The 17,844-nt window shown below is 43.5% G+C and overlaps 1 protein-coding gene and 1 pseudogene across 4 annotated transcripts in view; both read right to left on the bottom strand.

The window, feature by feature from the left end:
• The window catches only part of ARHGAP26 (Rho GTPase activating protein 26), a 411,202-nt gene that overhangs the window by 153,323 nt on the left and 240,035 nt on the right, over positions 1–17,844 (bottom strand). For all 3 annotated transcript variants that reach the window (XM_079771397.1, XM_079771399.1, XM_079771398.1), the window contains 3 exons: positions 8,995–9,082; positions 7,319–7,377; positions 5,765–5,870 (listed from right to left, as the gene is read on the bottom strand). In XM_079771397.1, coding sequence (XP_079627523.1) covers positions 5,765–5,870; positions 7,319–7,377; positions 8,995–9,082 — 253 coding nt within the window. The remainder of the gene's footprint in view (positions 1–5,764; positions 5,871–7,318; positions 7,378–8,994; positions 9,083–17,844) is intronic.
• LOC307099619 (D-3-phosphoglycerate dehydrogenase-like) lies at positions 14,164–15,844 on the bottom strand (annotated as a pseudogene). Its single transcript has one exon. The product of its transcript is annotated as a D-3-phosphoglycerate dehydrogenase-like (transcript).

Here is a 17,844-nt window from a genome sequence, read left to right as displayed (position 1 = left end):
CTCTCTATTAAATGCTGTTTTACCAAGATTATATGCAGTAGGCACTGTGGGCTGCCTACTCACACCTCTACTTCTATACTGATATCTACACTTCCCACAGATGGCCCAGCTAAATCCTATCCTATCTAATAAAAGAGTAATATGCAAATTGACCATCACTCCAACACACAAGATGGCCGCCCCATGTGGACACAAGATGGCCGCCACAAGATGGCCGGCAGGGGAGGGCAGTTGTGGGCAACCAGGCCTGCAGAGGAGGACAGTTGGGGGGGACCAGGCCTGCAGGGAAGGGTAGTTGGGGGTGACCAGGCCAGTAGGGGAGGGCAGTTGGTGGGGCGGGGGGACCAGGCCTGCAGGGGAGGGCATTTGGGGCAACTAGGCCAGTAGGGGAGGGCGGTTATGGGAGACCAGGCCTGTAGGGGAGGGCAGTTAGGGGCAATCGGGCCAGCAAGGGAGCAGTTAGGCATTGATCAGGCTGGTCGGCAAGTGGTTAGGGGGTGATAGGGCTGGCAGGCAGAAGCGGTTAGGGGCAACCAAGCAGGCAGGCAGGTAAGCGGTTGGGAGCCAGCAGTCCTGGATTGTGAGAGGGATCCCCAATTGGAGAGGGTGCAGGCTGGGCTGAGGGACAACCCCTCCCCCCCCCATGCACGAATTTCTTGCACCGGTCCTCTAGTTTGATATAAAAATTCATGGTGGTTATATTCCTCTTGCTGGAGATTGCTTCAAACCAATGAGATGCGATGGGAAGTCTGTTGGAGAACTTCTGGGAAAAGCATCATCATAAGTCTTAAAAAAAGACTCAAAGAAGAAATAATGTCTTTTCTGTCTCTGGACAACCACTGACATCGAAGGATGCAATGCAACATCTTATGACCCTGAGGAGACCCAGCCAACACAATGAGGCTGGCTGTAAGCAGGACCATGCAAATAACCTGAGTACTTCATGAACAGAGAAATTAATCAGCCCAGCACTGACTTTGTGTAACAAGACAAGAGATTTGTTATTGTTTACATTATTTTGAAGTGGATTTTCTGTTTCTTAGAGCCCAAAGCCTCTTTGGACAAGCAAAAAAAAAAAAAAAAGGGGGGGGGGGGGGGGCTCTGCTTCTCCAGCAACACCCTAACAACAAAAGAACAGTGGCTTCAAAATAGAAAAGAGACTAAGATTTATTTCTCAATATGTGTTTTGGGAAAACCAGCTGTGAAAAGGTATTTTTAATAGCCATTCCTGATGTATGGAGAGTCTTTTGAAATCCTCCCACATAGCATGAACACTGTAATAAAGTTATGATGAGCCACTGTGAACGGTATGTGTGGGGATATACAACATACTTGGAGTCATCTGATATGTAAACACCAGGGAACTACCATGAAATTAGTCTTTATTACTCATCTACTCTTATTGCCTTCTACAATTATAGGTCCAGGAAGTGTTTTCTCTCCCCACTTGATGAAAACTGAGAATCATATGATTAAAAGGGAACTCAGGAAACTGAGGCTCAATGAGGTTGAATGATCTCCACAAGGTCCTGCCGCTAGCTGGGGAGAATTTTCTTTATTAATAAAAATATTTTACGCTTGATTTTCAAAGAGTCATTTGATAAACACTCAATTTAATGCAAAGTCAGATTGTAAAGACATGGGAAATCAAAACTGGGTGTTTTTAGGAGTTTAATTATCAAAATAAAATATTTTGAACTCACTGCTTTGAGCTTCTTCTTCCTAGTTCTAATACCTCCTAAATCCCAATCCATTCCTCTCAATACCATTTTTCTCTCCTAGAAAATCCCTGCATATGGCCCATTCTTTAGGCCTGTGGTTCTCAAGAGACTGTATCCTAATGCCCTGGGAAATAAACTGGCAATGCAGATTCCCAGGCAGAGTCCGATTAAGCAGACCAGGGGAGGGACCCAGCAACATTAATGCAAAGAAGCAGGCCAGGTGAGTCTAATTGTGCTTGGAGGCATGTGACTCTGGACTGTATGCTAGATTCCAGGATCCAAATAGAAAATATCTAATTATCAGAGGAGATTTGAGCTGGAGAAACAAAAATATGTGCATAGTTGCCTGTGATTTTAATGTTCCCTCTGAGGTCTGAAACAAACCCAAGAGGTCTGTGATTTGGATATGCCCTGGAATCATATTTGCTTGGAGGTTTAAAGTTTTATTCCTTCCCCTTTAAGACTTTTTCCCCCTCTGAATGCATTTCTACTTGGAATTAAATCTAAAATGTCTTAACTTTCCCTTCACAGCTAAAGGAAACCAATTTTGGAAAATGTTTCTGAAGAGCACTTTAAAAAATATACAATACAAAACATATTCCCCTTGAACCAAATGCCTGTGATGCGCAGGGCAAACACAGTAGGTAATGAGAGAAGTAAACACTGGGTTTTCCAGCAGAACCAGCCCTGAAACCAAAAACTTAGGAAGGAAGCTGAACATTAAGAAAGTGGACCACCGTAACAATAGCTCAGGCATATCCTAGGGTAAGTCTGAACCTGAGAAAACTGGAATGAAATAGACAAACCTACCCCTTGTCCCAAGTTAACTTACCCTTACTGCTTTATTTTAATAGGACAGTGCTGTAAATGAGCTATAGAGTTTAAGTGGAATTTGGAACTCGGCTGGGTGCCAAAAAATCTTTTCAGACCTAAATACACACTCTTTACTGGATCCAGCAGTGCTCATTTACACCAAGACATTTCAAACCTGGGTGCTCCAGAGGCTAAGCACACAGCACGCTGAGAATCTGAGTCTGTGTGTTCTAAGGTCAGCACTGAGAGACTCAAGTTATAGGCAGGAGAGCTCACCTATAGGTAATTTGTTAATGGTTAAATTAACAAAGCAATGCCATACAAACTCATAGAAAGAACCTCAGAGAAATTCTGTTAAGTATCAAAGACAACATATAATGCTCCAGAATTGCTATAAAATAACGCTAACAACAAAATTGGTTTAAATTCCTTAGAATTTATGGAGCAAATTAGAAGGTAAAAAGTCAAGGTCACAGAGGTAACCTGCATATTCCAGCTGTAGGATTCCTGGATTAGGGACAAAGATGGACTGAATTGAATGGGGTTGGGAGAGTAGAGAGTGGAACATGAGGGAGATAGTGAACCATCCACCAGGAGATGAACAGGCTCAACTGTTCAAAATTGACCTTAGGGTGTTCTTTTTTTCTTTAAAGATTCCTAACAATCCTCAGGGCATTTTAAACATGGGAAAATTCAGTACTGGCTCTGCTGGATCACCCCTTACTCTTGGTCTCTCTCAATACAATTAAGATCTCATCACATCAGCACAGCTTAGAAATCCCATTGCTTTCAGCTAGTTCCTAATCTCCAGCTGATTCTAGCAGGCTGAGACCTTCCTAAGACTCAGTGACCAGAAAGCAGTCAGGAGCATCCCACACATGGTTGACTGAGTATATACCTGGAACTTCCTCTGTTTGGGTGCAGGCCTTCCAAGTACACACAGGTTTGCAACTAAGATCTAAATGGGCTTTCCCGTTAACAAATGCCTGACCGGTTGTATGGAACAGGCATCTCAGAGCATCTGATGTTACTTTTTAAAGCCCAGCTCCCATTATTTTCTTTGACATTTTGGGGGCATTCTCCTTGCAAACTTGCATGTTCTCTGTTTTGCTTTGTTTCTGAACATGGATAAATTGGGTTCCCAGACCCCGCCAGCAAGGTACCCAAGAATTCAACTCAATTCTGACACTGTTTACATGCAGATAGCATCAGATTCCATAAGACTGCCCCTCACCCCAATACATACACATACACACACACACACACACACGCACGCACGCACGCACGCACGCACGCACGCATTCAGACGCTGGACGCAACCCCAGGACACAAACCCAGTTTACCTGTGCTTTTGAATGACCTGGCACTGATTGGAGGTTCCAAGGACCCCCTTCAACTCAGAATGCCAATCCCAAATCCAGGTTGTAACCTCTACTTTTGACTCACATACATATATCAGAAGTTCCCATAACAGCCTCCTTGGGTTCTATTACTTTGCTAGAAAAGCTCACAGAACTCGGAGATACATGTTACTGGATCACTGGTTTATTTTAAAAGGGTGTAACTCAGGAGCAGCCAGATGGAAGAGATGCATGGGGCAAGGTACATGGGGGAAGGAGTGCAGAGCTTCCCTGCCCTCTCTAGGGAGCCACTCTCCCAGCATCTCCACAACCTCACAACATGCAAGTTCTCTGAACCCCATCCTCTCGGTATTTGAGTCTTCTTTACACAGTCAGGACATTGGCCAATGGCAATTGATTCAGCTTTCAGCCTCTCTCCCCTCCCCATAGGTCATGGGTGGGGTGGGGGTGCAGGACTGAAAGTCCCATCCCTCCACTCACAAGGTTGGTTCCATTGGCAACCAACCCCCATCCTCAAGTGCTTTCCAAAAGGCAACTCATTAACATAACAAAAGATACCTTTTTCACTGTCAACACTTAGGAAATTCCAAGGCTCCAGGAAGCTGTGAGCCAGGAGTTGCGCATTAAGACTAAATATATACCAGAAATATATTCTGGTTGTATTAATGGCCAAATATATATTTCTTATAAACCACAATATTGCAATGCAGTTCAGATTGCATGGCAAGAAAAACATTTGACCAATAATAAAGCAACCCTTGATTGCCCAGTAACTTCTCACCAACATGCAAATCACTCTTGTTTCTTCATACTTAGACCTGTGGAAATCTTTTTGGTAACATATACTCTCTCTCCAAAAGGTAATATCAAGTGGTAGGTATAAATATGAAAACAGATCATCATAATCTCCCCCAGCAAAGTATCAACTTACACCCCCTCCCTAAAAATGACTTCATGGCATGAACAAGTGTAGGAAAGGGCCAAATTTACAACACTCAGTTCAGTAGAATGTAGGATTTAACAATTTAGCTTAACTGTTAGACTCTGTCTTTTCTTATGCTCCAGTCTCCTATCAAGAACATTCATCAAAGTCAATGAACGGTTAGAACATACACATGTGCAATAATTGACACAAGGGAAGGCAGTAAGGCCATTCTGAAAAGGGTCAAGTAATAGTAAACACACACAAAAAAAAACATTCCAAAAGTAAAAATATTCCTACCAGGAAAACCAAGCCCCATGGAATTCTTTGATTATCTCAGAGGGCATGTGGAAATTTGCCAAAGATAAGTCCTTTATTCTCTATACTTCTTCAAAGACTTTAATACATGTAATTTTAAAAATCAATAACATTGTAGATAAAAGGGAACCTACTAGCCATGTTGGACAGATGAAGAAATTAGGAATAGAGAGGTCACTGGTAGGTCCAGGGCTGGTTAGTAGCTTGTTAAGAACAGAATCAACTCTACCTTCCAGGCCTCTTTACTTCAAATCCAAGGTCTGTAAACCTACAACATATTCCTGTTCATCCTTGATCGTCAAAGAACATGTAACTCCTGAAAACTCTGCTTGGTGACCTTATCACGGAAGATGCCCTTGGTCATCACAAGAGCTAAACCCCCCTGAAAACTTCTGCCTGGAGGTCAGGTTGCATGGGGCACTGCCCCAGCCCACTTTTGCAAAGACCATCTGGCACTTGCTGTTGTTATCCACTGCAGTTAACATTTCACACATTTCTTTCCTAAGCCTCTAGCATACCTGATGCAATAGTGGAAGAGGCAAACATAAGCAGAACTGAGACCAGTTTTAGGGCTAAGATAAGAACTTTCTAGAGGTGAGAAAAGAGCCAACAATCAGCCTCAAACCTACTTTGCCAAGTGGTTCATGAGCAGCTGTAACATCTGCCGGTTTTTCTCTGGGAGCCGATGAACAAGGCTGTGGATTTCAGACACCCGAGACTCCTGATTCTCCAGCTCTACAAAAGTAGGAAGGAGGTAACAGTTTACAAGACAAAAATCAAAGGAAGACAAAGGTTGGGTACTGACAGACTGAGGATTTCTCAAAGGATTAAAATCCTGTTCTGTGCCCTCATGGCTAGAATGACTAGATCTATAAGTGCTTTTAATGGTGCTTTCCGTAACAGAGTTCATTTAAAAAATGGCCATCAGAAAAATCAAGCCAAAATGATGACGTGATGAAATGGAGCCAGTCAGCTTCACACTCAGAGCAGGAACCAACTGGGGAGCAGCTGACTTCTTAGAGGGACGGCTTCATTTCAAGGAAAGAAGGAACTTTATGCACTTGGCAAGTGGTAAACAAATCATGAACAATATTGCAAATGTCTCAAATATCAAAATAACACCTCAATGCAGCATCAGAGAAATCAAAGGAAATATCCAGTTATCCCCACACCATATGTGACAGCCAGCCTGGTGCAGAAAAAAGGAATGGCACATCAATATGTGAATCTTTCTGCCAACCTGTAACCTAAATCATGGCCTGCCGTGTTCTCTTGGTTGAACTTGCATAAGTGGCTCCACTTCTCTGGGAGGTTTAATTAGAGAATGGGTGCTATGGGTTTGGAACTTCTCTGAGGAAGAAATCACATAAACACTATATTTACTTCTAGCTTTCTCTCATGCCTTTTTCCCTCCATGTTTGAGGGGGGAAACTATGACTAGATAAGGCCATCAAAACATTAGATGGTACCACCAGTAAATTAGGCCAGTAGTAGCTACCATGGTAACAAACGGTGACGGCTTAAAGGAAGCAGGGAGAGACACAGGCTATTGTTGTAATAGCATTGTGGGGTTTCATGCCAGATTTAAATCTGACAGAGAATCTTCCTGCCCCTACGGAGGCCTGCCTCACACAGACAGATTCCAGTGTACCTAGGGTAGCTTGCATCTAATCCCTATGTATTTTAACACCAGTAGTATGACGCCAGGAACCTGGATGATATGGCTGAAGAATGATCAGAAGCTGTCAATAGAAGCCATGACAGAAAACAGATTGGCGAGTTATATCAATGGTGTCTCTCATTCAGGGAAACACTTCCAATGTTCAATGTAGGTAAGGTGCGAAGTATGATTCATTCTGCAAAATGCTACTCAAGGGCTGGGAAAAACCCCAAGGAGTCAGAACTCCAATCATCAAAATTAGAAAGGCAAACCTTTTCTCAACTTTCCCCAACCCTAAAAACACACTTTGCAAGTTTCTCTCCTCTACTGTAAATTCAGCATAGCATCAAGGCCCTTAGCATCCCGATTTGGTTCAATTTTATTTCTGTGTCGAACTCATGAGTGTGTATGTGGGTAGTTTACATGCAGACTATAAAGAGTTAGATAATATTTATTTTGAGATACTGTTTTTGAAGTGGAAAAATATATTCCCTTCCCCTTAAAATTGACAAAAAAAACTTACTTGCTGCTTTGATGAAACTTCTTTGAAACTGGTACATCATGAGTGGCCCCGGAAGCATTCTGGAATAAAAGGTTATATATTAGTTAGCTCAATCAAAACAATCAAATTGTTCTCTCTAAATAGCAGCCAGGACACTGCCAAACTGTTCTCAAAGACAAAGATCATGGGGAAGCAACAGCAACTCATCTGAGTCCAATTTAGTTTCCCTTCTAAAAGGTCCTGAGATTTTACCTGAAATTTTCATTCTCTCTCCTTTTAGGGAAAGGATACAACTGTCTCACAGTCACAACTAGAAAAGTACTGGTTCAAAATCCTAGCACAAACCAAGAGATTTCCTTCTCAGTCAGTGACTCACCCATCAACAAGAGCATTTTAAAACACGCCTGAGAAACAGGCAACTGGCTAAACATTTGCAAAAACCTGTACTTAAACTCTCATCTCCCCAGCACCTTGTTATTACAATCAGCTCATCTGTAAATACTATGAGGGACTTTGTAGGTATTTTTGTGGCAAATTCACTGTGGAGTTCTGCTAGAGAATGCCAAAGAGATAGAATCCCTAACATGAGGCATGAAACAATCAAATTTTACCTATTTTTTGAAAATATGTTTTATGCTTACTGTCCATTAGTAAATCACTATCACCATGTAAAAAGAAGTGCTAAATGCAAACCTCTACAACATGGTTTTGTATAAACTACAATGGTAGTATTGAGGGTATGAATATTTAATGAATATGTTAAACTGTAAACTTGAGGTTTTTTCTAATAGTCCAAATAATAAGCTTCTCAACAGACTATACATTATTCTTGGCTCAGATTTTATTTTATTCTCATTGCATCTCCTAATTCAACTCTTAGTCATCACTTGCATTATATTTTATTCTTGACATCAAGATCCTTCTATGCATTCCTCAATAGCCAAAAATACCAGTTCCTATCCTCCTTGCTTTTGAGACAAGGGCACCTTTATATAACCTAGACACCTCCCCCCACCACCACCACCTTCCTATGTAAGAACTACAGTGATTAACTATAACATGCCTACCCTTCAGGAGCAGCATAAATTTCAATCTAGTCCTAAAATTGAGATTCGGGCAGCTATTCAGTCACCCACTCCCTTAATAAGTGAGGGAGGAGTAGGAAGGTAGCAGTAATACCACATATATTATTACAGGAAAATAGTCTCTTCCCCAATACAGTGATATCTTCCAATCCCAGCTGAAGGAGTCAAAAAGGAGTACCATAAAGTTCTCATTTTTAAGGATCGATGTCAGCAACTTATTCAATCTGCAATGCAGAAATCTATCAAAATACAGAGGGCATGTAATCATGCATTTGCAACAGAATGGGATGGGACTCCTTGTGTTCTTAATAGAGTCTTCAGGGATTTCAGGAAATACTGTATTTTAGGTTCTGTTAAAGGCTAATTGTCATTGTAGTTTCTCATAAAAAACAAAACTTCCTACATCACTCGTGGTACCATTGCACAATGGCAAACCATCAACTATGGATGATTTATAAAGTGACCAGCTGAGCTGACTGCACCCACACCTAAGCTGTTTTCACATCTCAAACACCCACCCAACAGCTCTCCGGAGGCTGAAAATAAAACTGCTTTCTTCCTGATGACCTGATAACAAGCTGGCACCCTGCCCTGCAAATGGAAAGTCCCTACCTTAGGTAGGTCTTCAAAGCACTAGTGATGGTCTTGATCTCCCATTCCGCACAGATATCCGTTTCTGTTTCAGAAGCTGTTTTGGGGTCTAAAACAAAGAAAAGACAATGTGTAAAGCGGAGCAGAAAATACGGCTAAGAAACAGGCACACATAAAGACATTCGGCCTCACTACTAACCAAAGAAATCCAAGTTAAAACAAAATGACACCTACTTTTTTGCCAATTAAATTAGGAAAATGTTTAAAAATCCAAATGTCTATTGCAGGCAAGAATGCAATGAAACTGATCCTCTCATAACCTGCTGGAGGCAGTAGAAATAAATGCAGCATTTGAAAATCAATTTGGCAATAGTTAGCAAGAATTATAAAAATGTTCGTATCGCTTGAACTGGTAATACCACTTCACACAATCTATTCTTAGGAAATAAGATAAGGCATGAGAAAAGTTACAGAATACCCTCAAAATGTTTAACACACCTAAATGTCCAATAATAGAAAAATGATTAAGTCAATTATAGTAGATCTACTTAATGGAATTTTATGTTACTTTTGCATGATAATGATGGCTCCCGAGCAATATGAAAAATGATTGGATTACCAGATAATAAAAAAATATGTAGCAAAAATATCATGATTTAAAAGTTTGTGAGAAGTTCATATGAATAAAAGCTGAATGGAAATACTCTGAAATTAAAATAGTGGTTGGCCCAGAGTGGTAGAATTATGATTTTTATTTTTTCTAAACTATGACTTGATTCCATTACTTTTATATATTTTTTTAAAAATTGCCGTAAGCCAAGAAATGTAATGAGAGCCACCATAATTGTATCGGCTCCTGAACATGTCTTTTGTCCTCCTTGCATGGACTTTTAAACAAATGGGTGTATTTTAAATAAGTGTGTACTATTTTAAAAAAGATAATTCTTGCCCTAACCAGTTTTGCTCAGTGGATAGAGCATCGGCCTGCGGACTGAAAGGTCCAAGGTTCAATTCCGGTCAAGGGCACATGCCCAAGTTGCAGGCTCAATCCCCAGTGGGTGGTGTGCAGGAGGCAGCCAATCAATGATTCTCTCATCATTGATGTTTCTATCTCTCTCTCCCTCTCCTTTCCTCTCTGATTAAAATAATAATAATAATAATAAAAATCCTTGTAGTCTTCCTGAGCTGCATACAGGCAGGTAAGAAGAAGAGGCAGAGGTTGGGAAATATGACCTGCTCCACAAACCAGGAAACCCCATCTTCCCGCTGCCCAGGTGGTCGGAAGTGGAGACTTCCAGCGCATTGTAGGGAGGATCCAGCTTCCTCATACTAAAGCCTAGAGATCTGCCTCCAGCTCCCATTCCTTTTCCTTTCTGCACAGCACCTCTTTTTCAGTTGGAATGCTACCCTTTTCTCACAACTACTCCACCTGCTCAGGTGAGACTCCACCCTTCCCAGGGTGGGGAATGAGATTCAGAACAGACCATTCAAGTGCAGCATCTCAATGGACCATGGACTGGTTCAGGGATGGCCCAAGATCCAAGTCAGTTGAATGAGAGTGAATGTCAGGGTTTTTTTAGGAGCTAGCAGAAAGGATATCTGCTATTTCCTGCTGGGCTTGCACCTGGAAGAATTTGTAATTGCTCTAAATGCCAACACATGGAGCCTGAGAGTGAGCATAAATGACAAAACCAGAGATGAGAGAAGCAGAAAAAGTGGATCTGATGACATGGTTTGAGCCCTTGTATCTCACCATGCTTTTTAATCACTGGAGCCAATAAATGCCTTGTTTCCTGAAGCCAGTTGAGGTCAGGTGTTCTGTTTTAGTTTTGTTTTGTTTTGCTTTATAATCCAAAGAGAGCTAAATGACACAGCAGGCAAATAGAGACAGCCACTGGATTGTCTCTTTCTGAATAGTCTCTAAGAAGAAAGGGCCAAAGAAGCTTCCAGCTGGAAAGGGGAATGAGTCTTAAGTGGGCACCGGGAAAGAACCCGCCTTCATCCTAGTAGGAGGAGGCCAAACAGTCAGGAGTGGCTTAAGGATTCAGGCTAATCCTCAGGTGAAGGCACAAATCCAGCCGTATGGCTCCTAAAGGCAACAATTCTATGTGTTTGTAGGTGACCGGGCAATAATGAAGTCTATCCTGTCACATGAAACAAACAAGGAAGAACCCAAAGAGTATGATTTCATCTCTAGGCCCTACACAACGGGAACTCCATAGAGTTCTATCACAGCCAACGTGTTCACTTTTCTCCAAGTATCTAAAACCTCTGCAGCTTTAATTCTTTCCTTGCTCTGTCATCTCACATTCCCTTCATGGTTTCTTCCTGCGTAAGTGCATGTACCAAAACACTTTGCTTAGCATGACCTTTTCCCCTCCCCGTGACCAAGACACATGGAGAGCTGCCACACTGCGTGGGTTCTGGATGTGAGACAAATGTTACTGTACATTTTTCTGAGGAACAAACCGACTTCTACCCTAGAAGAGTGAACATGACACTAAACAAGCAGCAGTTGGCAGGTCTGGGAGCTGTGAACTGTTCCATGAACCACATTTAGCAAACTAATGATTAGCTTCCACTTCTTCGGGCTCTGTAACCAAAGGAATATTGTGTAACATTACAGAGAGAAGAGTCACATTACAGCCCGGCTAAAGGGCTTTTTATAGCACTGATGAGGCAAGGCTCATAACTTGAGCACGTCCATTTTAATTCATTTAATATCCCAACTAAATTGAAGACAGCCTCCCAAAAGCTAGCTCATTTTCAGAAAGCGCCACTGATTTCCACACCTCCCTACCAATGCTCCTCTCACTCACAGAAGCTTCCTGGGAGCCTCTGAACAAGAGGCAGAGATAAGATGCAAAATTTTCTTCAGAACTCAGGACTTGTCTCCCCACCATGTCTCTTGACGATTACAGTGCTTAGTAAAACTGCCCTAAGCCAGAGGAGCAGTGCAACGGACAAAAAGGCATCATGTGGGTAAAGCAAAATGAGTGGATTTCTTCCTTGACCTATTCCCACATGATTTGGAAAAACAGGAGACACAGACTGAAAGCAGTGTTTACAGGGGGAGGTGGCCCTAGAACTATCACACCGGGTCAGTCTCAAGACCCACTGTTGTGTTGCTGACAAAAACACAAGGGAACATACGGAGGAAATATGAGTAAAGTCACCTATGTACTGCTACATTTCCTGATAATACATTTAATGTGTGCAAATTAAAACTTTTTCCTTTAATTGAGAAGGTAATATATGCACCTGGTTAAAAAAAAATAGTCAAGCAAAACAAATAGATATACATTAAAAGGTTAAGCCTTTCCTATGCTAGAGGCAACTGCTAATATCAGTTTTGTATGCTATGCTCTCTCTAACAGTGCATAAACAAGCAAAACAGGAATACATACAGCTTTTTAAAAATATATGTTTTTATTGATTTTAGAGAGAAAGGAAGAGGGAGCGAGAGAGAAATATCTCACATATGAACCCTGACCAGGGACTGAACCTGCAACCTGGGCATGTGCCCTGACCGGTAATAGAACCTGTGACTTCCTGGTCATGGAAAGACACACTGGCTGGGTGACAGTTCGATAATTTTTTAAAAAATATATTTTATTGATTTTTTACAGAGAGGAAGGGAGAGGGGTAGAGAGTTAGAAACATTGATGGGAGAGAAACTTCGATCAGCTGCCTCCTGAACACCCGCTACTGGGGATGTGCCTGCAACCAAGGTACATGCCCTTGACTGGAATTGAACCTGGGACCCTTCAGTCCGCAGGCCGACGCTCTATCCACTGAGCCAAACCGGTTACGGCTAGTTCGGTAATTTTTGATAAATGTAAGTAATCACGTAACCATCACCACAAAATATTAATAATTTCCATCACCCCCCAAAAAATCAGCCTGTGCCCCTTTTATAGTCAATCCCCTCCTTCCAACTCCAGCCCCTGGCATCCACTTTCACATACACAGTATTTCTGAAATCCATTCAAGTTGTTACATGTACAATCCTTTTATTACTGAGTAGTATCCAATTTCACTGATATGCCATAATTTGTTCTTCTATTCACCAGTTGATGGGCATTTATGTTGTTTTCAATTATTGGCTGCAATGAATAAAGCTTCTATAAATATTTGAATACAGTTTTTACATGGACTACATTTTCATCTCTTGAGTAAATACCTAGCAATATAACTGAGTAAAAGTGTGTTCATTAGAATAAGAATGTTTAACTTTATCAGAGACTGCCAAGTTGTTTTCCAAAATAGTCAGGCCATTTGCAGTGCCACCAACAATTTGAGAGTTGCTTCACATCTTTGTCAACATATGATATTGTCATGTGTTTAGTTTGGAAATTTTAATTATTTTAGTACATAACTCATTTTTTAAATCTGGTTTTCCTTAATGATTAATGACATCGGCCATCGTTTCATGTGCTTTTTGGCCATTTGTATATTTTCTTTGGTGAACTGTTTGTTCAAATCTTTTGTCCATTTAAAAAAATGGGTTGTTGTGTTCTTATTACTGAGTTGCAAGAGTTATTTTTAATATATTGTGGATAAAAATCATTTATCAGACATATTTTGCAAATATTTTCTCCTGGTCTGTAGTTTGCATTTTCTTTTTCTTAATATCTTTTAAAGAACTGGAGCTTTTTATTTAAATAAAACTAGTGGCCTGGTGCACAAAATTTGTGCACAGAGGGGGGTTTCCCTCAGCCCAGCCTGCACCCTCTCCAATCAGGGATCCCTTGGGGGATGTCCCTATGGGATTGGGCCTAAACTGGCAGTCGGACATCCCTCTCACAATCTGGGACCGCTGGTTCCTAACCACTCACCTTCCTGCCTGCCTGATTGCCCCTAAATGCTCTTCCCTGCCGGCCTGGTCACCCCTAACTGCCCTCCCCTGCCGGCCTGATCTCGCCCCCAAATGCCTCTGCCAGCCTGATCTCGCCACCAACTGCCCTCCCCTGCCAGCCTGGTTGCCCTCAACTGCCCTCCTCTGCCAGCCAATTTGGTTCTGATTGGTCAGTTTCTATGCCAGTCAGCGTCAAAAGCTCCTCCTCCTAGGAAGCCATTGGCTCCTCACAGTTGACCCAGATTTGGTTCTTTTTTTTTTTGGGGGGGGGGGGGAGTGAGGGTGGGTGGGCTGTTTATTAAGTGGTTATTACAGGGGTCAGACCACATAAGTGGTGTCAGCCCCGGTAATGTGACATCTCAATGTTGATCACAAAGCCCCCAAGGCTGGTCCTGGTGAGCCCCAAGGTCAGAAATGAAACTGAAAGGCCTCGGTCACATGCTGCTTCCAGGTGTCCAGGCTGGACAGCAGGGAGGAGATGCCCATGACGTGACAGGTCTCCCCACCGGATACCACTGAGGTCAGGTAGGACAGCAGCTGCACGCCTGCCTCTGCCAGGAGCCCAATCATGGTAGGCAGCATGGCAGGGTTGGAGGGCTGAGCCCGGAACAGGAGCAGGGGCAGAACCCTGCGGAGAGGCACTTCTGGTCTGAAGGCAGCTCCGTTGAGTGCCCGCAGCACAGGTGTGGTGCCCTGGACAAAGCCCACAGTCTGGTAGGGGGCACCTGCCAGGGCCATGCTCAGGAGGCCTTCCCCGCATCCTTGCTCTCCTGGCACAGTGGGGTTATGGGAGGTGGTTACATTGAGGTCGGCCTCCTTCACCAGCAGCTTGGTGTTCACTAAGTTCACATCCACATGATTAGAAGCATCTTTGAGGAGGCCGACAATGACTGTGGGGCTCAGGCAGTTCCTGGCATTCTTCAGGTGCTGTCATTCAGCCTTGCATTACCACCTGGATGGTTCTTTTGGGGGACCCTGCCCAGGCTCACATCAGTCCCCAGCTTCTGCCAGACCGATCCAAGGTTTGGTATGTGGAGAGAAGGCGCTGGTAGGGGCCTGGGCATTCACGACCCCCGCGAGGGCTCTCCCCTTCACCATGTCCACAAACTGGACAGCGATCTCCTCCCCGCAGCAGCTCTGGGCCTCCTTGGTGCTGGCGCCCAGGTGGGGGCAGCTGATGACATTCTCGTGGTCCACCAAGGCATGGTCCCAAGGTGGCTCCTCCGTGAACACGTCCAGTGCTGCGCCTGCACACTGCCCAACTGCAGGGCCTGGAGCAGGGCACCCTCGTCCACGATCCCTCCGCGGGCGCAGTTGACCACGTGCACGCCCTTCTTGCACAGGGCGAAGGTGCTGTCATTCAGCAGGCCTTTCATGGAGGGCAGGAGGGCGATGCGCACAGTGATTAAGTCACAGAGGGGGCAGATCTCCTCCAGGGGCAGCTGCTGAACACCGAAGGAGGCCGAGATCTCTGGTGAGATGATGGGGTCGTAACCTACAGTCTTCATCCCAAAGTACTGCATCCGGACGGCCACCTCTCTCCCGATCCTCCTCAGGCCAAGAATTCCCAGGGTCTTTCCATTCAACTTGGTTCCCATGAACTTCTTTTGGTCCCATTTGCCATCCTTCATCAAAGCCGTCACCTGGGGAATCTGCCTGACCAGACACATGATCATCCCACAGCTGAGCTCCGCAGCACTAAGACTGTTTCCATTGGGAGTGGTTCATGACCAGGATGACCTTCCTAGTGGCGGCCTCCAGATCCACGTTGTCCACGCCGGTGCTAGCCCTGCCCACCACCTGGAGCTTCTCTGCTGCGTTGATGACATCCGCAGTCTCCTTGGTGGCTGAGCAGAGGATAAGGCCTTTGTAGTCCTGCAGCTTGGCTATCAGCTCCTCTTTGCTCAGATTCTGCTTCTCCACCACCTGCAGCCCTCCATCTTGCAGGATCTTCTGGCAGCAAGGGTCCAGGCTGTCACTGATGAGCACTTTCTGTAGATCTGCAAAGGCCATTGCTGGAGCAGGCCTCGGGATCGACCCCTCTCCCTGGACAGAAACACCTCTAAGCCCCCAGATTTGGTTCTGATTGGTCAGTTTCTATGCCAGTCAGCATCTCTGGGCCTATCAACGGGGCCTGATCAGAAAGGCGGGGCTGATCAGCAGCCCCGGTGGAGTCCTGGAGGGAGGCCAGATTGGGAGAGAAAGAGAGAGGCAAGTGCTGGTCAAAAACTGCCACAGAGGCAACAGATCAGTCCCTGCTTCTCTCTTCAGGCCTCTCTCCGGCCCTGATTCGCAGCCTGCAGAGGAAGAGACAGCAACCCAGCACTGACTTCCAGTCTGGTCCAGCTTCGGTCGTAAAGGTGTTACACCCTGGCTCTTTATTATAGAGATTCAGTTTATCAGATTTTTCTATTATAGTTTCTGCTTTTGTGTTTCATCCAGAAATCTTTTCTAAACCAAGGTCATAAAGATTTTCTCCTTTGTTTTCTTCTAGAATTTGTATAGTTTTAGCTCTTAGGTTTAGGAATATGATGCATTTTGAGTTAATTTTTGTATATAGTTTAAGATAAGGGTTGAATTAATTCTTCCCCCATATGGGTACCCAATAGTACTTGAACCATTGGTTGAAATGACTGTCCTTTCCCGATTGTGCCATTATCAAATATCAATTAACCATATGTTCTATTTTTGGTTTCTCTTGTCTGTTCCATTGATTTATATGTCATTCCTTAGGAAACACCATATGATCTTGCTTTCCTGCATTTAACATTCTCCACCTCCATTACATCTTTGAGGAAGCAGTTTATGTAAGTATACTACCCTCTATGTAAATAAGACTTATTTTCATTTATCTTACAGATAATTCTTTCAAGACAAGATTTAATACTTTGCAATACAAAAGTATATTTGTTTAACTCTATCATATTATGTTCTGATTATAAAAGTTATACATCTTAAAAACTTTAATCACTTCCTATATTTTGTGCCCAAGAATCCTACAGCCACTTCTGTTCTGAAATCCAAAACTTCCTACTGTCTCAAGTCCCTGTCTTAGGAGAACCTGCCTGAAGCATCCCAATAAGCAGAGGTGAAGGTGGGAGGAGCAGAGAGGAAGGTTGAGTTTCTATATAAGGTCTTTATCCTCTGGGAACTCCAAGTGGTGGTTAGTAGTAACTTTACTACCTCCCAGAAGGATCAATCCCCATCCAAACAGCCTATTATTTCCCAGTCCTGGCCATGATTTCTCTGCTCCCCTTTACAGGTGGGTAAAATTGGAAGTTCACTCCTTGCCTGGCTCTGCTGCTTCTATAAGGCTACAGTCTTCAAAGTCTAGGGCTTTCCCACTCATAACTAGGCAAGCCTCCGGTCATGAAGAATGTCTATTACTTCAGGATTTCTTTTGAAAGAAGTCCTTACTTGCTTTTATTTATGCTACTCTGTGAAAGGGTATAAAAATGAAGGGCACAGAAAAAACAGGGTCCCACAGTTGTAAGGAAATATAGTTCATGGATGGATCAGAGGTCAGTGGGTGAGGTGTGTTGCTATGATTTACTAGTAGGGCTTTAAAGCAGAGCAATTTAATCCTTTCTGTGTGTTCTCTGTAGCACCAACCTGGCTTTAAATATTGGTTTAAAAAGAGGAAAAAGTTATAGAATAAGATAAGAAAAAGTAGCCACACTGAATTTGCCTTCCTTCACCACCAAGGTGAAATACTAATAAAGATGTGTGTGTGTGTGTGGCGGGGAGGGGGGGGGGAAGGTAAGGATGGGGAGGGACATAAAGTTTCAACAGCACAGAACATTAGGCTTACAGTCACCAGAAGAATATCCATCAGGCAAAGCTCAGGTGAAGGCATGAGGAGAACCCACTTGGAGGAACAATGAAATAGGTCAGGGCCCTCCGCCTACCCCACAGGATAGCCCCAGCCACGCTGGAGATGGACACCAGGCTGCATTGCCCCACCCCACCCCAGCACACACGCTGGGGGAAGCTGCTTTCTGAGTGGCCAGAAT

This window comes from Cnephaeus nilssonii (assembly GCF_951640355.1).
Source record: "Cnephaeus nilssonii genome assembly, chromosome: 5".
Taxonomy (NCBI): Eukaryota; Metazoa; Chordata; class Mammalia; order Chiroptera; family Vespertilionidae; genus Cnephaeus; species Cnephaeus nilssonii.
The sequence above is the reverse complement of the archived record's forward strand: the minus strand, read 5'-3'. Positions and strand labels throughout refer to the sequence as shown.